Raw genomic sequence first — 24,804 nt, forward strand, 5'->3', positions numbered from 1 at the left:
TTTGCAGGCTGTGAATGACTCCCTGTACAGCCTTCAAAGGGAACACACCACTTTAACCCCAGAGTCCTCTATCATCAAATCCTATCTGGCCATTTAGTCTTTGGCTAGATTCATATAGTAGGATTGTTCTTAATTCTATTATTCTTGTTCCTCCAGTGGTAAAATAACAAATATTAGTTCTTGTAGTGCATTTTATAATACTAATGGAACTATGATATTTATATAAAACTGTCAGGCATTATTAAAAACAATTAAAAGCCTTAAAAGATGTTGTAGTGCTTTAAATTACATGTCACATCAGTGCCAGTAAAGTCTATCGGATTGACAAGTATGAAAAGCCACATCTTTCATATCCAGAAATGCTTGCATAAGAAGACGTGGCTTTTTCTTCAAAGTTATAATCATAAGAAACCCTGAAATGGAAAAGAATTGAGTTGCTGAGCAAACCAGCATTCAAAGGTCATTTACCCTGACTAGTGAAAGAATGCTCATTACATATGTGTTCTCTCTTTGCTGGTTTCTACTCAAAGAATTGGCAAACATGTTCTGTAAAAGACCAGATAGTAAGTGTTTTGGCTTTGTAAGCCCATATGGTTTCTATGCTGACTGATCACTGCTGCATTTATAGCATGAAAATAGTCACAGCCAATAAACAAAAGAATACATATGGCTGTGTTCCTGGAAAACATTGTTTTTTAAAAAGCAACAAACACGGAAACCCCTGGTTTAGTACTGTGGTTGCTTTTGATTTCTGGTTGAGGAAGTGCTAGTGCTAACTAGATATTTTGAGGAACTAGAAATCTGACCGCATTCAGTAATTTGGTAGTTTTATTGGTGAGATGAGCCCCAAGTTTCTGATAGAATCAAATAAGAATGTAAAGAGAAGTATATGACGATACTTTAAAAAGTTTATGGAAAATGGAATTAAGAGATTTGTTTATTTTTACAATTTTTTTTAATTCATGGAAAAATGCATGTTATGGAAAAACTGCATCGATTTCAAAACGTTTTATGCCAAAATAAATGTTATCTTTTAATTGTATTTTCCACTAACTTTCTAAAGTACCCTCATCCAAGCATATGAAAAGATTTCTGTGAAAGGCTGGAGTAAAATGAAGCTGGTTTTATCCTCAAGACCTTGATGAAGGTTAACATTTCTTCTGCTTTTACTGCAAAAGATCTGTGAAAGTGGACAATATTGGAGAGTCTGAATTTTTAAACTCCACTGTTGAGTTTAGAATGTAGCTCTGACAGATAAGTTATTTATGAGCCGCAATTAGTGGAGTTGAGAATAGCTTCCAACAAATTGAGGGAAAACAATACCTATGGTGAACACAGTCCACATGCCGGCCTTTATTGCTTTTGCTTTGCATATATTTGTTAGATTCAGGCTTGAGGTTGCTTTTTAATTTTGGTGCATTGTGCTAAATAGTACCAGTATTCAAAAAATAAATCCAGCATTCATTCTTTCATTTTCATGTCACATATTTTGACAAAATTCCCATGTCAGTATGTGTCCATAGACATAAAAAAGAAATGTGGCTTGACTAAACACAACACAGATGACATTTTTATTGCCTTACATCCAAGCAATGCATTGATAGTGTTCTCTAACTGTGATTGCACTGACTATAAAATCAGTGTGATCCCAGGGCGTGTGGGGGAAGGGCCTTGGTTCCTGTTTAGAAAATGCAGTATCACACTGAAGGATCAAGAATTTCACTTTCATGTTATAAATGGCTACCTTGGACTTTGGGGATGACAAACGCTTGAGTTTAGAATGCAGTAGAAGTTTTAACTATTTTGGAGTTAAAGAATTAGAGGGACTTTTTACTTTTCTTTTTAAATTGGAGTGGTCGTCTAGAAAGCTCTACCATTTTTTGAGATGAAATTTTTTAATGTGAAATCCTTCTTTACAGGCTTATATGCCATCCATTTACAAATTATCCTCAGTGTCAACTCTCATAAATAGAAGTCATTTCAAGTGACAGCAGAGCTAGTTCTGTATCAAATAGCATTTTCAATAATTCAGTGACTTTCCTAGATCTTAATTTACTTTCATCTTCTGTTGACAACACCAGAGAGATAAATTGCCTTTCTGCCCAGGAAAGAATACTCACCACATTTTTTGGTTACCATCTCACATTAGCATATCAGCCAAATGCCATTCATGTGTCCGTCTTTAGGGAGACAGTCAGCATTGTGGCCTATCTGAGGTTCTCATGGTCATTACTGTTTCAAGGTGGAGGTGATCTTTTATTTTATTTTATTTTATCTTATTTTATTTTATTTTTGCATCCGGAGCTCATGACAATAAAATCATGTATCAGTCTTGAGATTGAAGAAACAAATAAATAGCCACATGATGGGGGCAGTTGTTCTCGCCTTTGATCTTGACCTCACATTCTTGCTACCTTTACTATGAGTGTGAGCAGAGTGCAGCTGGCCCTCCATGCTGTGGTATCCACAGCCACAAATTCAGCCACTGAGGATCAGAAACATTCCTGCAGATAAAGTAGGTCGGTACCAAGCATGTACAGACTTTTTTTCTTGTTCTTATTCCCTGACCAGTATAACTGGAGTAATCTAGAGATGATTTAAGTCTACAGGAGGATGCATGGAGGTTCTGTACTAACACTGCAATCATTTTATATACAGGACATGAATGTCTGTGAATTTTGGTATTCACAGGGGTCCTGGGACTGATTTTACTTTGCAGTGATTACAAAATCAGAACCAAAATGAGGGAAGCTGGTGCATGGACAGTTAATTTGATGGCTTACCACCTGTGAAGTCCTCCAGGTGGGCACGGAGTCGGATTTCTACCATAGCCTGAAGAAGCTGGCAGATTTCCCCTGTTGGGAAGTCTCTTCCCTTCCAATGAGAACATTTTCTCAAGGGAAGCATTTTGCAAGCTTTGTGTCTCCAGTGATGGAGCCATATTTGGGGACAGGAACATTGAATGCTGCCTGGGGTTCATTAATAAACTGGAATTAAAGTGCTCTCCTTCCTACCCTGAAAACAGGGGCGAGTGAGTAGGGAGGACGGTGTGAAGTGGATGTGTTGTGACAAGCGCTAGAGCGCGGCTACAACTGAGCTGAGCCTTGGCGTGCATGGGAAAGCAGTTCTTCCCGTGCAGTCAGTGCCTCCGGTTTGGGGGATAGCGCTCTGCTGTGAGAAAGGAGCCAGTGATCTGCTCAGGCATGTGGGGTAGATGGGGGACCTCCCGTGAGAACTTTAGTGAATATCCCTTACTCCACCCCGCCTCCCTTCCCTCCTCCCCGCTCCTGCAAACACTCCACATTGGCACTGGCTTTTGAGAGACCTTGTGGCTTCAAGTGCCCTGCAGGATCGATCCTCTCTGCCTCTGGCCGCATGGGCCTCCTTGTCCATCCTGGAATGTGCCAGGCACTCTCCCTTCTTAGGGCCTGGGTGTGAGTTTCTGCTTCTTCCTGTCATGTTCTTATAGCAGCACCTAACTGGGAAGTGTCTCAGTGTCACCTTCACAGTTCAGACCGGGCCTGCCACCTACTTACTGCTTGGTCTATGCCTTCCCTGCACTCCCAACCCTCCTGAACCTTCTTAACCCTGCTGTAACTTTTGTTCCCTCTTTTTCTCCATAATACAAATCATGCACCAACATTATAGCTTTTTGTCTATTTTTTTTTTTAATTTTTATCATAGTGGTGACTTTTTCTCCCCATGCTTACCACCTGGTAAGGGCTGTACTATTGGTGAGGTGTAGGAAGGAAGGGATGAGCAAGTACAGTGCCCCTGCCGCTTCCCAGATTCCTCTGACCTTCCAGGATTGCACAGAAAAAACACAGGGTGTATCTAGGAGGGGCTGGTCAGGCGGAATGCTCCTGAAGTAGGGACAGAATATTCACCTGGAGGTAGCAGTGTGCTATGAATTAGATCTGCTTCTCTGTTGCATTTTTTTCATTTGCTGTGTATAGGTTCACATTGTCACTACTATTCAGGAAGGAAGGTAGAGCTCTATTTATCCTACCATGTCCTATCAGGCTTATGGGACTAAAATGAAAAGATAAATAGGAAGGTCATTGAACAAGTTAGAAGTCCACACATGTGATGCTGGAGAGCTGCTAATGATTAAGCCCCTGGAGCTCAAAATCCAGAGCTAACGTTGTTTGTTGGACCCTGCATATTCACTCTGTTTTTCTGTAGAAAGGAGAACACCCTGGCCAGATGGATTGCCGAAGTCTTGAGTGAGCACATTTGAGTAGGGGCCTAGGGCTAAGACGACATCCATATTCCAGCGCTATAGGCTCCTTTGCCTGGCTCCTGTTTTACAGCAGTGCCTCTGGTAGAGGTCACACACCAGACAGCGTCCAGGGCATGAACAGCTGTTTGATAGGAAACAGGCCAAGAGATCTAACAAAGTGTATTTTTGGCCAAGTCATGTTGTTCATAAATAAAACAATGCAGCAGAATCCCTCTCCATTACCTGGGACATGCGGATGGATTTGCCCTTTAATGCTGTAAGACTTAGCCTTTTTTATGATTGCCCTATAGCTGAATTCAGACTCTATTTGTGTGTGTGTGTGTGTGTGTTAAATGATATTATTTTCCCTCCATAAGAAAATAGGGTAATTTTTCCCCACGTGTAAGAGCACGAGGAACATGCCTAGCTCATGGCACACCAGTAAAAAGTGGCTGTTGCTACCATTTGGTTAGCTTGGAAACCTGAGCCTGTAGTATGGCTGCTAAGGCACCTCAGAGATCTCTGAACAGGATGAGCTGCTTGGTGGGAGTTTAAAAAACAAAGTTAAAGCCGGTTTGTCCCACTGCTAAGTGTTTACCATGACCTGTGTTTTTTGAGTGACCTGCAATGAACAACTTCCTGTTCCTTTTCTGCCCTGAGACATTTCCTGACATTCCATGAGCCACTCCCTTCCCAAAAGGAAATGCCTTTATAGGATAGGGACATAGGACACAGGATTTTCTACTGCCGCCACAACGTATGCTACCATGTACCTGGACTTCGTCCCAAAATAGTAGAGAAATAGAAGCTGAGCTCTCTGGACTGACTCCTCCTTAAAAACCTTCTCCCCTTCCTCCTCACCCTCTGCAGGGCAGTGATAATAGAACACTAAGTTCAGTGTAGAATATCCTTGACTAGACAGTGAGCTGGTTTCCTGGTTACCATGAATTTAGAACAGTGTCACTCACTCATACCAATGGAGGTAGAGGGTTAGTGTGAAAATCTACGAAGTTTGAATAGAAAGTGAAAAGAGAAACAGTGTCTCTGAAATTCCTCAAGTCAAATCTGAGACCCCTAACAAAGATTTACTTGAAGAGGAATTTGGAGGGAGAGAGAGATTATACGGAATTAGCCCATATGGTGATTATGGAGCCTGCTAAGCCCCATGGTCTATTGTCTACAAGGGGAAATCCAGGAAAAGTGGAGACATAATTCGGTCCAACTCCGAAGACCCGGGAACCTGGGGAGTGGATGCTGTAGGTCCCAGTCAAAGAGGAGAACACCAGTGTCCCAGCTTAGTCTATAGGCAGGACATGGGGGCAGATCCCTTTGCCTTTTTGTTCTGTTCAGGCCCTCAGTGAATTGGATGATACCCAGCCAGTCTGGGGAGGACAAAATACTGAGTCCACCCAAATCCAATGCTGCCCTCATCCTGAAGCACCATCACAATACACTTAGAAATTACAGTTTTCCCCTTGCTTAGTATATACTAAGTTGATCTTCAGTATATGAAGGTAATTGAAAATGAAACTCGATAAAGGGTGGAATGGGAGAGGGAAAGGGAGAGGAGAGGGCCACGGGAGGGAGGGAGGTTGGGGGGGTGCCACAACAACACAAAAGTTGCACTTTGTAAATTCACATTTATGAAATAAAAAATTAAAATAAAATAAAAAGTAAGAAAATTTAAAAAAAATTTTTTTTAAATTACGGTTTTCATCGGACACCCTGTAGCTCAGACTAGTCGGCACATGAAATTAATGCAGAAATACTTCTTAATTAAGTGGAATTAATTGGTAATATACTATTTGTATTGCTTCTGTGTGCCTGAAAAGAAAGTTCAATACTTGAAATATTCTTAATCCTGTTAAAGCTAAACATACCTTGCATACTTATTTCTTTATTATTCTTTTCTTCATATTGCAAAGCTACACCTCAGTTCAGTCCAATGAGATTATAGTGATTCAGATTACTGTTTTATCCCCTTTGCATTATACATTAGATAATATTTGTGAATCTTAAGAACTGAAGGAAATGACAAACTTTGCAAACCTGAAGAGCCAGAAAAACTTTTTTCTACTTAGATAGTAAATCTGAGTCCAGTTTACAGAAGGGGGTGCCATACTATTGGTTAAACATGTTGCAGGCAGATGGCTGTATTGATCAGTGAATACTGTATTTTTGTTTATTTAAGAGACAGAGCTTCCACCTGCTGTTGTACTTCCCAGTTGCCTGCAATGGTCAGGACTAGAGAGGGCTTAAGCCCCACACTAGGAAATCAACCCTGGTCTCCAACATAGTTGGCAGTTACATGAAGCATCCCTGCTGTCTCCCAGGATCTGCCCTGACAGGAAGCTGGAGTCAGGAGCCAGTATTAGGAATTGAACTCAGGCATTCTGAGATGAGATGCAGGCACCCCAACTGGCATCTTCGTCAGTAGGCTAAATATCCGCTCCCTATGTTTATACACTTTCCTTTGTTTAAATTGTAAAGTATGGTTTGCCTAGTCATTTTATTTTGCCAGATTTTACTATGGCAAAATGTTACTGTTTTACTTTCTGCTTTTAAATTGCTCTCATTCACACTCTATCAGTAAAGAAGAAAAAATGGTTAAAACCATGGGAAACAAATTTAAAATACTAAATAATACCTTCATTCTGAGTTGGAAAAATTATTAAGTCAAAAATACTTGCATATTGATTAGCTGGAGGTTATACAGAAAAGCATTTAACTTTGAGATATATATATATATATATATATATATAATTGAAACTCATTCTTCAGTCTCAAAAATTAAGGACTCACTTTCAATACTTCCAGCCCTATATGTAAAATTTTTTTAGAAAAAGACATATTACTCTCCCCTTAGGTTATGTGTATAATTCATTTTCAGTGGATTTCAAATTAAAGCAGCTTGTTTTTCCCATAGTTAGCAGAAGCATTAAAATTTAAGTAGGATATAATAAACAGGACAGAAGAGCACCAACTTGAAGTACCTGGTGCGTCAGCCTCTCTCCTGGATGACTTATGTGTGGTATGGCATGTTACCCGAAAGTCTTATCATGTTGTATTATGCTGTCTCCATTTGATAAGGAATCCGTAGAATGTTTACATTCCTTACCCGTGATCACAGAACCGAGATCCAAAGCCAGGTGTGCTTCATTACAAATTCACGCACGCCCTTTCCTTCAGCCTCCAGTTTGCTACGAATGGGAGATGGAGTGTGAGTCCCTCACTGAGTGTGTCCAAGATGGGGACAGCTGTATGAAGGTTCCAGGGTGACCTGCGACCCCTACCTTCCCCCACTTGAAAGGAACATCTAGATAGATACACTAGCTGCTGCTGTTGTTTGAGAAGTAATTTGTGATGGAAGTAGAAGGGAGGAATTCAGAAGGAATATTTCTCATTAAATACATTATTCAATGATTTAACAAAAGATCCCTGGTTTCAGTTAATATCCTGAGACCTTCCAATTAATATTCCACACATTTCCTTAAGCCTGTATTCATATAAAAGATATTTAACTTAGAGTTTAGTTTCAAAATGACTTAGCCATAAAATCTTCTTGTTCACATCCTTTTTGGGATATTATATCCCAAATATAATAGTCCAGTAATTAGATAAGAATGAAAAGAATGCTGGGAACATTGGTGATATTTGAATAGTCTTGAATAAAACAATTTGATTTGACTTGAGAACATAGTGAGAACACCTCATTTCATTTTTTAGGTTAAACACACATTCCACTTCAAGTCAAAATCTCTCCATTTTCTTTAAGCTTATAAATATTCTGCGTTCTCATAGTCATTACTGGTCTTCTGGAAAACTACTTGTATAAACATTGTAATTCACTAGGCTCATAGTTCAGGACATTTTTGTTTTATAATATATTCTTCAATTGTATGTGCATTTTTGTTCCTATGTAACATACCCGTATATGTTACAACTCAGATATTGTTTAGCTGTATTAATTTAATTCAAAATAAAAATCACTTGCTTTCTGACAAACAGGGTAATGAATTTATTGGCTATTGCAAAATTTGTGAAGGCAAAAGCTCCTTTTGTAACTTCAAAAATGCATTATTGACATTGATGTTTTTGTAGGGTTTCAAGTACTTTCTTGTGAAGGATGGCTTTGTAATTAAGCTACCTGGACTAGACCATGTGGAACCTACTTTTCTCTGAGTTCTTATTCTGCAACAGGCTAATGTTCAGATTACTTTAGTTTCACAGGAATCATAATGTGTGATACAGGTGATACCATCACTGAAGATCACAAAAAGTTAATCTAACAAAGCATGAGGATTTGGGAAAACAACTTTATATTAAGCACCAGCTGCTCTATGCATGCCTGTTACTGCAGAGAGTTAGTACTCTTCATTGCGAAATGGATTGTTTTAAAGATTTCCCTCTACCCTCTACTTGGAAAGGGTGAATGAATCACGCCCATGCTGTGCTGCAGAATGTCTCGTGGTGTTCCCTTCAACAGCATTAACATCTTGTATGTGCTTCTTTACTAAATTCTTTGTTCTGGGAGATAACTGACAATGTAGCTTCTTTGAAATGGCTGGATATTCTGTTTCTCTTCTCAAAACTCCTTCCCTTTTCCTTTGTAGTTCCTACAACTGCAGCCAGCACCCCTGATGCCGTGGACAAGTATCTCGAGACACCTGGAGATGAAAATGAGCATGCGCATTTCCAGAAAGCCAAAGAGAGGCTGGAGGCCAAGCACCGAGAAAGAATGTCTCAGGTAGATCTGGCTCCTCTGTCCTATAGCCCTTTGACTTCAGAAAGCCGGAACTTGGTTCTGCCTCTGTCTTCCCAGGTGCCCATGGCGTTAGTCCTTTAAAGATGTGACATTTTAATTGATAGATTTATTCATTTATTTATTTGAACTTCAGAGTCACACAGAGAGAGAGACACACACAGAGGAGAGGAGAAGAGTGAGATCTTCTATCACTCAGCTGATTCACTCCCAAAATAGCAGCAGTGGCCCAACCTGGGCCAGTCAGGAGCCCCGATCTCCATCTGGGTCTCCCACATGAGTGGCAGGAGCCCAAACACCTGGTCCATCTTCCACTGGTTGCCCAGGCACATTAGCAGGGAGCTGGATCCGAAGTGGAGGAGCCAGGACTCAAACTGGTACCCATATGGGATGCCAGCATTGCAAGTGGCAGCTTAACCTACTGTGCCACAACAGCAGCTACAAAGTTTTAATTTTACATGTTTTTTATGAGGGTGCCCATGATGGGATTTTTGTATCCTCTATGAGCACACTGCCTAGGAAAGATACAGGTATAATAGGTGTGGTAGGACTTTGCAAGAGCAAATTAAGTCTATAACATTCTCTAGTGAACTTCATAGGTAAGTATGTGAAATGATGGATTTGTTCATTTATGTCACTATGGTAACCTTTTTACTATCTATATGTACCCCATAAGATTTGTGTATAAAGAAGAAAACAGTACTTCATTTGATTACTCTGTGTGTATATAGTACCCATAACCACCATGGTGTAAGTTAAAATCTATTAAAATGTTCCGAAGTAAGAACCAATGTTTTTATATTAAATACCAGATTACTACAAGTTTTAATCTACCATTTCTTACCAGGGTTGTTCACAGGACCATAGAAACATTAAACTGAACCATCATAATCATGTCATCTAGTTCAATAGGTAGATAGGTAATGGAATAAGAGGTTCAAGAGCTTTCTGTTCTAGCACTATGCAGTGTAAGTGGCACAGAGATAGAATTTCAAGCCCAAGCCTACCTTACTTCTAGAATGGTGTTCTTTTCCCTGTACTCTGCTGCAAACCTTATTTTTTTTAAAGCAGAATCATTATTAAACAAATTGAAGAATAATTTATGTCTAAAACATAGCTATTCTGACAAATACACTACAGTTTAAGTTACACCTACCTTGAGGCAGTGGACATTTATTAGAGTTTGATCATGATTTTAGCCTTTCTCAGACTCTTTGTTCTTTGACTAATTCATTAACCAAATATGTGTCTAGCATTTATTATTTGCCATTCACTTTTCTAACTTGTGGCCTAAAACTTTAAGAGGAAATAAAAAAAAAGTAAGAAAGATAAGCAAATGAAGAAAGAACTCATTTTAAAGTCAGCCATTCCTCTCTCTTTGGTGTTATTCTGTGGTAAACATCAAAAGATGTGACTAATTTTTTGTTTTAATTACCACAAATACTTGAAAAATGTCTCGATAGACCTAAAATGTGATTCATGAATTGTAAGCCATATGTTGTCTAAGATCATAATAAGTCTTTAGCAGACTATAAATTGTGTATTTTTATTTTCTGTGTGTTCTGATGTGAGGCCTTCCGGACTGACCAGTTCCTAGAGAGAGTAAGTGCGTGGTCTATAAGCAAGTCTTTATTATGCAAACCAACAAACCCAAAGCACACACTCCCAACTACTTTCTCTGTCTATCCACAGCTCTAATCAACCCAGGTTCAGCAGCCAGATAACTAGGGATAACCCCAATGTTAGTGAGCTTTTCGTTACTACAAGGAAATACCTGAGACAGGCTGCTTAGGAAGGAAAGAGAGGTTTATTTAATTTACCACTCTGGGGGTTGAAAGTCCAAGCCACTTGATGCAGGCTCTGACTAAAGCCCTGTGGTGGGTGGTGGAGTGCCTGTGGAGAGAGTATCACTGGGATCACTAGTGACCCAGGAATCAGAGACCAAGCAAGGCTAAGCTTTTATGATAACATTTGTGTGAGCACTGTTTCCCAGGTCCATGCCCCACAATGATTGAAAACCCTCCAGTAGGGTTCAAGTTCTACCATCTTCTAGTAGCACCACTCTGGGGACCAAGCCTTGAACACAAATACCTTCAGAGATAGCCAAACACAACCCCACACCCCAGAGCCTGCCAAAATTATTCACCATACTCCAACCTGAGCCTGTATACCCTGCCTCACTCATTCCTTCCCATGAAAACCATAATAAATTCTCTTGCCCCTGTTTTCCTTCCACTCCGTCTGCCTCCTGATTGGCCCGGTTGCTTCCAAGTGTACACGTGGTCTTACATGTGTGGTGTGCGTCTGCCCTCTGGGAACTGTGAAAGACAAACTGTATTTTAGTTGTGTCTTCTTGTGTTCTGTTAGCCTCGCCTCCCCTGAATAATAATAAAACCCACATTTTAAATATAGAATTAGTAGTGTATCTAGAAAGATACAAATTTTTGAAAAAAGATTATCTACAATATGTGGATCTATTTTAATATAATAAGTAACCTAAAGTAAAACAACAACATTGACTCACAATACTTTGTGCTCTGGAGTAGTTAAGTGCAGATTTAGAGATTGCTGATGATAATAATTCACTTGGAGTGCATTAGTGAGGTGTCGCCTGAAGCCAGTACTCTTGAAAAATGGAGTTTTCTGTAGGAAAGATGCTCATCACTGTCGGGGCGAAGATGCTGGCTGAGATGTCATCACTGTTGGGGGAACAAAAAAAGCACAGGCAGCCAATGAGTCGCACTTCCTGCCACTGAAATGTCCTTTTCTAAACATGAATCCCATCTCACTTCTTATTTCTGGAGCTTTCAGACGCTTCCCACTGCCCTCAGAAATCCAATTCAAGGCACATTAAGTCTAAAAACAGAGAAAATAACAAAAATAAACACTGCTCAGCTTGTTTCCAGTGCCTACCACTGCATCCTGACTTCCTGCGTACGCCGTCTTGCATCTGCACTGCCACCTCATCTTGTGTCCAACTTTAAACTGCTGCAGTTAGCACACTCTGCACCCACCCCCAGCACCTGCACTGCTCCTGTTAGCACACTCTGCACCCACCCCCAGCACCTTCACTGCTCCTGTTAGCACACTCTGCACCCACCCCCAGCACCCTCACTACTCCTGTTAGCACACTCTGCACCCACCCCCAGCACCCTCACTACTCCTGTTAGCACACTCTGCACCCACCCCCAGCACCCTCACTACTCCTGTTAGCACACTCTGCACCTACCCCCAGCACCTTCACTGCTGCAGTTAGCACACTCTGCACCCACCCCCAGCACCCTCACTACTCCTGTTAGCACACTTTGCACCCACCCCCAGCACCCTCACTACTCCTGTTAGCACACTCTGCACCCACCCCCAGCACCTTCACTGCTGCAGTTAGCACACTCTGCACCCACCCCCAGCACCCTCACTACTCCTGTTAGCACACTCTGCACCCACCCCCAGCACCTTCATTACTCCTGTTAGCATAATCTGCACCCACCCCCAGTACCCCCTAGTCCTCCCCCCATACACACACCCTGTGTGCTCACCTCAGCCTGGGCCTCCTGTTGGTCTCAGCATAACCTTTTTCACATTGATAAGTCCCACCATACCTATACACCTGTGTGATTCTCAGAATGGGATGAGCAGTCATTGCTCTTACCTTTCATGTAATTCTAAATATTTGCTCTTCAGACTTTTAATGACTATTTTATGTTTAGAAAGTATATCAAAAAGTCTTGGAAAATACATACTAAGAAAAGACTACACATGGATTTTTAATTTTTTTTTTTTTTGCACCAGAGTAAACAGATAATTCATTTGAAAGGCAGTATGACAGAGGGAGTGACATAAAGAAATCTTCCATCCATTTCTAAACTCTCTGTAATAGCCAGGGTTGGGCCAAGCCAAAGCTAGGATCCTGGAATTCCAACTGGGTCTTCCACATGAGTAGCTAGATCCCAAGTACTTGGGCCATCTTCTGGTGCTTTTAGGCACAGCGACTGGATTGGAAGTGGAGCAACTGGGCCTGGAATTGGTGCTCCATTGTGGGATGCCAGCATCACAGGCAGCAGCTTAACTCCTTGTACCACATAAATTTTCCTATAAATTTATCTTTCTTTTTTTAAGATATATTTATTTATATGAAAGTCAGAATTACAGAGATAGAGAGGGAGAGACAGAGACAAAGAGCTTCCATCCATTGGCTCACTCCCCAAATGTCCACAGTGGCCAAGGCTGACCAGACTTAAGCCACGAGCTTCATCTGGGTCTCCCATGTAGGTGTAGGGGCCCAAACACTTGGGCCATGTTCTGCTGCTTTCCAAGGCACATTAGTGTGGAGCTGGATCAGAACTGGAGCTGCCAGGACTCAAATTAGTGTCCATTTAGGATTCCAGCACTGCAGATGGCCACTGAACCTGTTACGCCACAGTGCCAGCCCCATAATTCTATCTTTTAATTCCATTTTCCATGAACTTTCTGAAGTACTCAAATGTCTTCTCTTTCCAGCTAGGTTTTGTAGATTCATTTTATCTCCTCATTAGTTAATATCAGTCCTACTTACTTTGCATTTTATTGTTGGACCCATTTAGTCATTACCTTTTAAAAATAAGAAAAAATAATCGTGGGTTGTTTTTTCCAGGATATCTTGGTCATTTTGATTCTATTAAGAAAACTGATTTCAAATTCTTAATTAGTCAAATATTACAGTTTCTAGGTGGGAGGGTGAGTTCGGTTAGCACATCTCTCTAACCTGTTGCTAAGCTCTTGTCAGTTTTCATGGATTTTTTTCATCTTTCTGTCATCAGATAGATCTGAGATAACTAAGAGCTATTCCAGAGCAGAGAATGCTGTATAGTGGATCCTAGTGACGTGGGAAAGTGAAATACCTACTATCAACATTTATCTTCATAATCTAGTGTGTGATTTCTGGTGACTTCCTTTGAACTTGTTTGCCTCTTAAATCTTTGCTTAGTAGTAGTCATTCTCTGCCTAAAATAGCCAAGTCTATGAAGACTCATAAATCCAGGTGAAACTGATACCCTTGTGGATGTGGGGGAGAATTTCTCTGTGAGAGGATATAGAGCAACTGCAAGATCCAGATTCTGAGAATCCTATTTTGCAAATTGGGGCTTAGGGTAAAACAGCAGGGGTGTCAGAGCCATAGGGATCCTTCCTTCTCCATTAGTTACCTACATCACCTTGAGCAGGTGTCATTACCTGATGCTTTAGTGCGGATGCCCATGCCTAATCCCACAGGTTGTTGAGAGGAATCAATTAAATTAGACTTTGTAAAGCACTCAATCTGGGGTTCACAGCGGTGTTACCTAATATGTGTACTGCACTGGATGCCATTGTTCTACGGGATATGTTCAGCCTACAGTGTACGTTCATTTGTAGTAATGTAGTAAGTAGTCCCAGGGAGAAATGCATTTTATTTGTAGGGGGTAGAATATTGTTAAATTGTTCTGAAAATCAACATTTGCTTCCTTTCAGTACATTAGCTAAGCTTCCTTAATTATTCCATGGATCCCTAGCTCGGAGCTGCAAAGCGCAGGTTCTGAATGTGCAAGGTGCAACGGTAACTGTGTAAATGTAATATGGGAAATCAGTTTTTCACATTCCTATGAGACCTTTGGCTTCTGTCTCAAACTAATTCTGAAGTTCTTTGTGTGAAGAATTCTTGGTAGAGTACTGCCACTGTGAACATTCTAGATGCAGGAAATTGAAATCTTTTTATGCATGGCTTATCTCCTTGCTATAAAGCCAAAATAGACTTCAATATCCCCTTTCCCACAGGTGCCCTTCATTAACTCATACAAACACCAAAGCAACTGAGACAATGTTTCTTGTGTGTTCTGTTCTTGCTCATTGCGCAAGACATTTGTCCTCATTTTGCTGTGAATTGTGAGGTTATTTTTGATAACACTGTTCAAGTATAATAAAAAATTTATTTCATACTTTTTCCCTTATTAAAACAAAGGTGTTGTTATCTTAGGCAAAATGTAAGTAGTCAAATAAAGAATCAATGCTTATGGATAATAAAATATCTAATAGAAACCCACCCACATGGAAAAAGTTATGTGACATTATCTGATAGAAATTATGTATCCATAGTAATTTCTTGTGAATCTCTTTTTCTTGGTGGTCTTGAATAATATCATAAAAATCAATTTCTTAGGGACAAATACCTACAGAGTACAGAACTCCAGTTTTATCACCCTTGGAAGTACACAAAGTATGCAAGAACACATCTAGTAACAGGCCAGGGTTTTGCTTAGCTCATCTTTGTTCATGCATTTTATGTAGCTACACTTACAGTCTACCTGACAACAAAACACTTGAACAAGCGAAGGCTATTGGATTTCCTTTACATAGGATACAGGAGGTAGACACTAAGGTTTTCTTTCAACAATGTGCCCAGCTGTAGACATTTGCCCTTGGCATTAAGAACCATGAGCTTGCACCTCTTAGGAAAATCCGGCATCCATCAAGGTTGAGAGCAAGCTTTAGTTCCCTACAAAGCACATTCACCTGGTTACTAAATTAGTGTGCTAGTTAGTCAAAGTAATTTTGGGTTTATTCAGAATATTTTGTATTTTGTTGGAATTTCTTAGACATTGAGAATAATCCTTGCCATTCATGACTACAGTTGGTGGACATAAAGTTCTAGCTGCCCTCAACAGGTGGATTTTAGGGTTTCAGACAGAAGTCTCTTTTCCCATCCCCCATTGCACGCATCACTTCGTTTTGATGTTGCATTCGTGACACACAGACACCCATAAAACACTTTATGTATTTGCTTCTCCCCCATACTAAAAATACTAAAAATACACTGTTTGAAATGTTTGACTTCCTTTCATAAAAGACTAAAAGCATTGTGTTCAGTTTTATATTGGAAGACAGTATTTAGGAAGTATATGCTTTTATGAATGGTTGGCATTTGTTCACATCAAATAAAATGACTGTCAGTCATTTCTCAGAGGGGGGGAAAAAAAACTTGAATCAAAAAAATATATTCTTGCAGTAAATGTAAACATTTATGTTTACTACACTGCTCTGATGTTATTTACTTCTTAGTGGTAGGCCAAATATTATTCACGTACACGTGAATAAGGTACTTTTTTTAGTACTAAAATGACAAAAATGAATGAAAAGTATAGTCATCCATGCAGTTAAATCTGTTTTTGAAGGAAGAGCTGATGGCTTTGATTTCAGTTGTTTTCTCATTTCGTAGGTCATGAGAGAATGGGAAGAGGCAGAACGTCAAGCAAAGAACTTGCCAAAAGCTGATAAGAAGGCAGTTATCCAGGTAAAATCTTCACCTGTTCCCTAAACGGAGGACTTGTCAGCGGCCTGTTTATTGAGTACCTACATGGTACCAGCACCTGCTATACCCTTATGTGGAGATATTCCTGTTCCCTTGAATTTGAACTAAGCATTTGAACTAAGCATTTCCTAAGCATTGTCTAGTAATTGCGTTGCTTAAACTCTGCCTTATATTTGTGCCCAGTTTTTTCAAGTTATAATTTGTATTAGTTTTCTGTGACTGTAATGAAATACCAGAGGTAGGCTCATGTTATAAAGAGGCCATTTAGTTCACATTTCCGTTGACCCAAGGATACAGTGCCATTGTCAGTTTGGCTGTGGTATGGCAAGAGTGTGTGCCTGAGGGAGAGATCACATCTCTGTATAGGAAGCTGGAGAACAGTTCTGGGATTGGACTCATTTTTGCAAGAGCTCAATGGTCCCATAAAACCCACCTTGATCCCTTCTAAGGGCAGCTCCCCAAGTGACCTAAGGACTCCCCAGTAGGCCCAATACCTAAACATCATAACACTAAGGACCAGGCCTCCAGTAGATGAACACTTGGTATTCATGCCAAAACCATGTCTAAACCCTAGCACAATCCATTGTCATAAAACTCAGTTATGAATAATATGTCATTGTCATTGCTATAATGTGATGCTTCTGCCTCTGGCAGAAATAATATTAGAATCTGTATTTTTGACTGGAATCAGTCTCTATTTACCTTATATTACCCAAGAGTTTATTGTGGTTGTTTGCTAAAAATACTTTAAGAGCTGAATTAAAAAAAATATGCAATAGCTTCAAGAGTGTGTAAATTTGTCCAGTGTTACCTTACTCAAATGATTCTACTGGAATCCCCTGATAGACTGATTAAATTGGGGTGTAGGAAATACAAAAAAGGGAGATAAACTATAAAAGTATAGTCTAATTGCAAAACCAATTAGAATGTTGGGAAAGACTATGCCATCTTTGGGGTAACCTTTATCACTTAAAGAAAAGGAAATAGGAGCTACATCTTAAAAGACATAACTTTGTATCCCATCCTACATGTGCTGTGGCCTGCTGACATGTGTGTGTGTGCTGTGGCAGCACTTCCAGGAGAAAGTAGAGTCTCTGGAACAGGAAGCAGCCAGCGAGAGACAGCAGCTGGTGGAGACGCACATGGCCAGGGTGGAAGCCATGCTCAACGATCGCCGTCGCCTGGCCTTGGAGAACTACATCACCGCCCTGCAGGCCGTTCCTCCTCGGGTAGGTCTGCCCCTGACCCAGCTGCAGGTCACAGTGCAGCCAAGAACTGAAGGTCGCATCAAAGAAATGAGCAGAAATGCCATAAGCATTGTCATTCACAGGGTCAACCTCTGTCTGTTCCATTTTGCAGGCAGCTGCCTCCATTGGGCTGCTGCAGCTTAATAGCCTGTGCCTGGAGAAGCGAACCAAGCTTCCCAGGGCATTAACATGCAAGACCTGACTTGACTTAGTATTCCAGGGGTTCTGACAGCTGATGGTGCAGTTGAAGTCCAAATCGCAAAAGCTGTAAGGATCTCTTAGTCTATTCAGGCTGTGATAATAGAATACAACAGAAATGTATTTCTCATAGTTTCAAAGGTAAGAAATCCAGTATCAGAGTACCGACAGGTTTGGTTTCTGGTTAGGGCTTGCGTCCTGGTTCATAGATTTTTTTTTTTCATAGTGTTTTTGCATGTCCTCAAATGGTAGGAGGGGCAAGGGAGCTCCCTGATGCCTGTTTTGTAAGGACACCAGTCCCATTCCTGAGAACTCAACCCTAGTGACCATATCATCTGCCGAAGCCCACCTCCCACCTCACCTCCATGCACTAGGCCTTAGGGTTCAGCATCGGAATTTGTGAGGAAGGGGAGCACAAACATTCACACCATAGCAAAGGAAAGTAGAAGTAACCCAGCCAAGCCCCTTCATCATCTAAGTTATATAACGGAGATCAAGAGTTTAGACATGACAGTTGTAAGATCATCTGCTGGACCAGTAGGCACTAGAACTTGAATTCCCTGTTCAGAGCAGGTGCCTTACTCTAAGTATTGATGATATCAGCACCAAGGAAGCTTATTTGTGATTTCCAGTAATTATCTCTCAGACAGGCTTATTAGGCAAAGACTCCTTCACCAACACCCAATGGGAAAGTTTGCCTTGAAAGTTAGCAACGTTCTAAGCCTCAGTGTATAGCTTTATGTCTGCTTGTTCTATTATTGAGTGAAAGGTTTTGAATGTTTCAACAATAATAATGCATTGCTGTTTCTCTTTCCAATACCATCAGCTTTGCTTTGTGAGTTTTGAGGTACTATTTTTAGGTGTGTAAACATTTGGAGTTTTTAGATCTTCTTTAACCCCTTAGCATTATTAAATTATTTTTACATCCTGGTAATGTTTTGCTCTGAAATCTACTTGTCTTACATTGACAAAGTTACTCCAGCTTGGTTTAATTAATGTTAGTACAGTATGTTTTTCATCCTTATCCTTTTATTTAGCATTGTATATCTATCTTTGCATTTAAAGTATATTTCTTCTAGGCATTCTTTTAATTGGAAAGACCATGCATGTATGACTAAATAATGGGGTTATTGATAGGGCTACATCTAAATCTGTCATCTTGCTATTTTCTAGTTGAATTGTTTTTTCTTGCCTTTTTCTTTTTCTTGGAGTAATTGAATATTTTTTTTAGTTTGTGTGTGTGTGTGTGTGTCTGTGTGGAGAGAGGGAAGGAGGGAGGGAGAGATTAGTCTCCCATCTGTTCATTCCTCAAATACTCATGAAAACTGGGACTGGGCTAGGCCAGAGCCAAGAGCTGAGAACTCAGTCCCAGTCTCCCAAGTGAGTGGCAGGGGCTCACCAATCACATGAGCCAACACCTGCCATCTGTCATGGTGTGCATCAGCAGGAAGCTGGAATTGGGAATGGAGCTGGGACTCAAACCCAGGCACTCCAATATGGGATGCAGGTATCCCAAGCATCATCTTAACTGCCAAAGCAAATGTCCGTCCCTAATTAAGTACTTTTATGTTTCTACTTAATCTTCATTGTTGGCTTATAAATTATAATAATTTTACAATTTTAGCAGTTTTGTTATAGTTTATAGTAAATATATTTAAGCTAGCAATATTATATCAGTTCAGGTGATATTATGCCACTTCACAGATGGTATAAGAACCTTAAAATAAAATGTCTTTATTTCCTCTCTCTCACCCTTTATGCTGTTGTTGTAAAATGAGAGTTCTAAATAATAAGAAAAAAATAACTTCCGTGTTTACCCATATAGTCACCATTTCTGCTGCTCTTAATTCTTCATGCAGATCTGCCTGGTTTCATTTTCTTTTTGCCCTAAAGCTGTGCTTTAAAATCTCTTAGAGGATGTGTGGGTTCCTAATGAATTCTTTTGCTTGGATATAACTGCGAATACTTTTATTACACCTTTGGTTTTGAAACATGTTTGCTGTTATAGAATTCTCCATTGAGGCTTTTCCTTCCATTACTTTACAGGAAATACTGCTTTGTCTTCCTTGTGTTGTTCCCAGTAAGAAGGTGTTATTTTTGTGTTTCTTTTATCACTAGTTTTCACCAATTTAATTATGAGGTGCCATAGTAGAGTTCTCTCTGCCCTTAATCCCACTTGGCCATTTTTCATGTTGTCAACTCACATATGAGAATTCATATCTAGAAAATCAGTCTGGGCCTTTATGCTTTCCTCTGTAATATCTTCAGTATCTTTACTTAATCTTTTTTTTTCCCCCACAAAAGAATTCATTGGAAACCTAATCACTTGTTTCAAGAACTGATTTTTTTAATTCTTTTTAAAAATGTATTTATTTGAAAGAGATTTAGATTGAGAGATTTTCCATTTTTATCTGCAGGTTCACTCTTGAAATACCTGCAGTGGCCAGGACTGGGCTGGAGCCAAAGCTCTGAGCCAGAAAGTCAATCCAGGTCTCCCATGTGGGTGGCAGGGATCCAGCTATTTGAGCCATCACTTGCTGCCACCCAGAATACTCCTAAATAGAAAGCTGGAATTGAGTGCAGAACTGAGACTTGAACCCAGTCATTCCCATATGGGATGCGGGCATCCCAAGCAGCATTTTAACCACTAGGACAATGCCCACCTCTTTTCTTCATTTTGGAAAGTATGGAATCCAATTAACAAAAACTGTTTAAACATCCTTGTTTGGTAATTCCAACATTCCTGCCAACTTTGGGTCAATTTTGATCTGTTGTTCATTGCTCTATTATATTTTCCTGCATCATTTCATGTCCAATAATTTTTCAGATGTCAGACACTGAATTTTATCTTGGTGAGCCTGAGTATTTTTGTATACCTGTAAATTTTGTAAGTGAATACCTGTAAGTTTTTTGCTAGAGTATAGTTACTTGAAAATACTCTGTTCCTTTTAGGTTCTGCTTCTTGGGTTTGTTGGGTGGGATCAGAGGAGTTACCTATCTGTCAGTAGTTTATGTGTCACTAGTGAGGCAGACCCGACTGTGTAAGCAGCATGAATGCTGAGCGTTGCTATCGGACTGGTGGGAACGATACTGTTCCTGTTCTTGTGTGAACTCGAGAATCTGTTATCCCTTCTCCGGTAGGAGATTCTTTTCCCAGCCTCAGTTTCCTTCACATGCGTGAGACGATCGTGACTCAGCTACATTCCCTAGAAGCACTGTGTGTATAAATCCAGGTTCTTGTTCAGAGCAGCATTGCTCACCAGTACCTGTCCTGTGGATTTTAGTCATTTTGGTCTCTCGCAACTCACTCCATGTCCTCATCTCTGAGGGTCCTCCATGATTTTCCTTGCCATTTTAATTTTTCTTTCCCTATAGAGTTACAATACAGAAATCCGTAAGGAGGCAGAAGAGAGCTCCTGGCATTCTTCCAGGTACCGGGATGGTATTGACTGCAGTACCAGTGACATCACTGCAGTCTCAGGAGACTTAGTGACTGGCTCAGGGTGACACCACTAGCAGGTGACAGCGTAGAGCTGGGAATCACTGTCGCCACTGCAGTGCCTTCTCACTAGACCAGACTTCTCATCTTAACAACGAGCTTTGAGAAAGAATATCCCCACCATTAGCAATTTCACTTTTATTAATCTCTGATACAGCCAACCCACTCACTACTCAGCCAAATTCTGCTTGGATCTCTGCAGAGCAAAATTCCTTGCTTCCTCTCTTTCTCTAGAGAATACACTTTGGGGGAGAAACCATTTGCCAGAGCTGGGCAGAGTGGTGAATATTGAGACCAGAACCTTAATAGCAGGCCCATTGTGAAGTGGTCCAGCTGAAAGGCCAACCTCTGATGTAAGAGCTACACTAAGTAGTCATTAATGGAACTAAAACTACTGTGAAGACCGAGTGGAATCTTCAACAGATGTTCACTGTAGAGTTTAGTCTCATCAATCATTACAGGAGATCATTACAATGGCGAAAAGACGGGCTCTCTGAAACAGCTTTGGCCTAGCATTAAGATGCTGGTTTGAATGGCATCCCTTGTTGGAGTGCCTAGGTTCCATTCCCAGCTCTGCTGCTGGTTCCAGCTGCTAATACACACTCTGGGAGGCTGCAGAAGCTGGGTCTCTGCTACCACATGAGAGACCTACATTGAGTTTCCTACTCTCCTCTCCTGCCCCACTCAGACCTGACCGTTGTGAGCATTTGGGGTGTGAATCAGCTCTCTCCTTCTCAAATAAATAGAAATTTTAAAACCAGTTAGGAGAACTATTTTACTTCCCCCCCAAAAATAGATTGCTATTGATTAATCCAAGGAGTCCAGTTAATATCTTACCTCAGAAATGCATAAATCTCTTTTTGTCATAAAAAGGAAGCTACGTAGTTATGGCTCTGAAATGTTGCCATTTTTGTTAAGTTACCATATTGTCCAACTCTTTGTTTAAATTTCAACATACAGCTTACATTGTACTTAGCTCTGCACTTTAGAAAGTTCCAGAAAATTCTAAATTCCTTCTTGAAGTCTTTTTTACATAATTCATGAATGTCAAAAATTAAGAGTTTAACAGTGTTGTGTAAGGATGACTACATCTTGGAATCAGGGCTATAAAGAAATATTTCTGAATTCTCCCTGTTACTAAATACAGTGCCTGGAAAACACAAAATATTAGGCATAGTCAGTGTTGTTTGATTGTCAGTAAACAAATTAGTTGAAATTGAAGTATTTCTCTCTGAAGATGTTACCACTCTTAGAATAGTTATCCTCTAAATCCTTACCAAAATCTACCAAGTATTCCCAGACTTTGCTAACATATGATTTTAAGACAACATGGATTGTATTTAGTTTCTTTGAAGGTCAGGTTTATTTCATACGTTTACCCATATTTTAAAATCCAAATCTGTAAATGTAAAAGGATGAGGTGGTATCACATCAATTCCTTATTCTACTATGAATTTCATTTTGTAAGTCCCTGTGTCTGTGTGAGCTGTATGTTCTAAATTTTTATTTTAATTCATTATGTTCCTACAGGCTGATAAATGAATGTCCACCCTTGTGATGCATTATTTGATTCATATTTAGAATTGCACGTATGTGTTTGAAATGAATACTTAAAATATTACATTAAGGTTTTTATTTCCCCTGGGGGAAGAAAATCCAGCCAAGCTGAATCTTTGTGGGGGGATAAACTCTTGCTCTGTGGAGACCTTGTGGCTCTTCTAAGGACCAGTCCCTTAATCTGTGTGCTTCCTAAAAGTGTCCTTGGAAAATCAAGTCATTGTACTGTTTCCCCCAAAACACACTAAATTCATCTCCAAAGATGCATTTATACATAACTTCCATTGCCTTTGGAGGCTTCAAGCCATTGTGCTTAGATTGACTTTAAAGCTAAACTATTAACAAGTATTAGCCAGCTTTCTGCATCCCTGGGTGTCTTGCCTCTTACCTTGTTAAAGGTTATATTCATGCTACTCCTTAGTCTCATGAAATAGGAGCTCAATACAAGTTAGGTAGCCTTAATCTGAAATCCAGGATGCTCCAAAATCCAAAATTTTTGGAACAGCAACAAATGGAATATCAATACCTGACCTCATATGATGGGTAAAGTCAAAATGCAAAACACATGTTACATAAAGTTATCTTTAGACTGTATGTACAAGGTATATATAAAATATAAGTGAATTTGAATCCCATCTTCAAAACATCTTTGTTACATATAAGCTAATATTCCAAAGTCCATAAAAAGTCCAAAATACTCTGGTCCCAACCATTCAGATGTGGAATATTCAACCCCTGTTGTCTGAGATTTCCCTCTAAGTAGCTGTCAGGGTTTTACTTCTCGTTTCCAAATGGAAAGATGTCTGTATTTCCTTTCTGTTCAACATTCTCCAAAGTGAAGCTAGACTTAATATAGGATCCTGTTCAGTTAAACCAAAACCTGGGTAGGGATTTTTATATCTACATATAACCTCTTTATAGCTAATCTGGAAAAAGTTAACAACCCCTAATTAGTAAGAATTGAAATGTTTTGAAAGATAAAGAACCAAACCTTTCTCTGTAATTCTGAGATTTTTGCATTTTGTACATATTTAGTTTAAACCTTCTGTTACAACCACACTGTAATTATTATCCCAACTCTAACTACTTTTTAGCATTGTTGACTTGGCAGTGAGAAATTTAACATTTTCAGGTTCATCTCTGCCTGCGTGCCAGTCAAGTCGTCTTGATTTTCAATGTCTCACAGTTGCAGCCATTGTATCCATACTGTAATTTATTTCATGCTCATATCTGCTGTTTCACACTCAGACTGTCAGTATTATTGAAGTAAAAAAATGTTGACAGTTTGCTCTATAGCATCTACACTCTTTCCATTCTCATTTTGAATGGTTCAGCCAGGTGTTAAATCTTCCCAAGATGCCTGAAAACTTCTTCATAGAATTCTTTGGTCACTCATGAATGTTGTGAGACCCTTAATTGAGAAGCATGACTTTGTCATTAAATTGAGATTTTCAGTACTATTGGTGAGTTCTAGCATCAGAGCAAGAAATGTCCAATAGTCGGCAGTGATCATAGAGAAAATACAGTAGTTAGCAGGTGTTTTGTGGCAGGTAAACTGGCAAAGGTACGAGGTGCTTCCATGTGATCAATTTTCAGTCAATGTGCAATGTTCGCGTTGTCGCTTCTGTCTTTAGCCTGTATGGGTATGGTTGTAACTATTAAGTTTTCTAAAGCAAAAGGAAATTGAGGTGCTAACCTTGCTCACTTTAATTTTTATATGATATTGCTAACTGCTCTTCTCCCTACAACCCATCCTTTTCTATGCATGACTTGATTGCAAAAGAAATATCATACATTTTAGAGAATGTGTATAGATATCATATATCTCCAAGGTAAATATAAGATATTTGTACACCAATGTAGCAGGTGATAAATAAGAAATAGTTGCCGAATTCTTAGTGTGTAGAGAGATGAACACTGTGATATTTAAGGCATGCTATTAGAAAGCTTTCAATGGGAATAAAAATTTTGCAAAACTAACTAGAATATATTCAAAAGATC

General features: G+C 39.8%; 1 protein-coding gene across 6 annotated transcripts in view; it reads left to right on the top strand.

Moving 5' to 3' along the window:
• The window catches only part of APP (amyloid beta precursor protein), a 274,727-nt gene that overhangs the window by 175,448 nt on the left and 74,475 nt on the right, over window positions 1–24,804 (top strand). For all 6 annotated transcript variants that reach the window (XM_062206419.1, XM_062206429.1, XM_062206439.1 and 3 more), the window contains 3 exons: window positions 8,836–8,969; window positions 16,210–16,284; window positions 17,373–17,531. In XM_062206419.1, the coding sequence (XP_062062403.1) occupies window positions 8,836–8,969; window positions 16,210–16,284; window positions 17,373–17,531 (368 nt within the window). The remainder of the gene's footprint in view (window positions 1–8,835; window positions 8,970–16,209; window positions 16,285–17,372; window positions 17,532–24,804) is intronic.

The sequence above is a fragment of the Lepus europaeus genome, chromosome 2, assembly GCF_033115175.1.
Source record: "Lepus europaeus isolate LE1 chromosome 2, mLepTim1.pri, whole genome shotgun sequence".
NCBI lineage: Eukaryota > Metazoa > Chordata > Mammalia > Lagomorpha > Leporidae > Lepus > Lepus europaeus.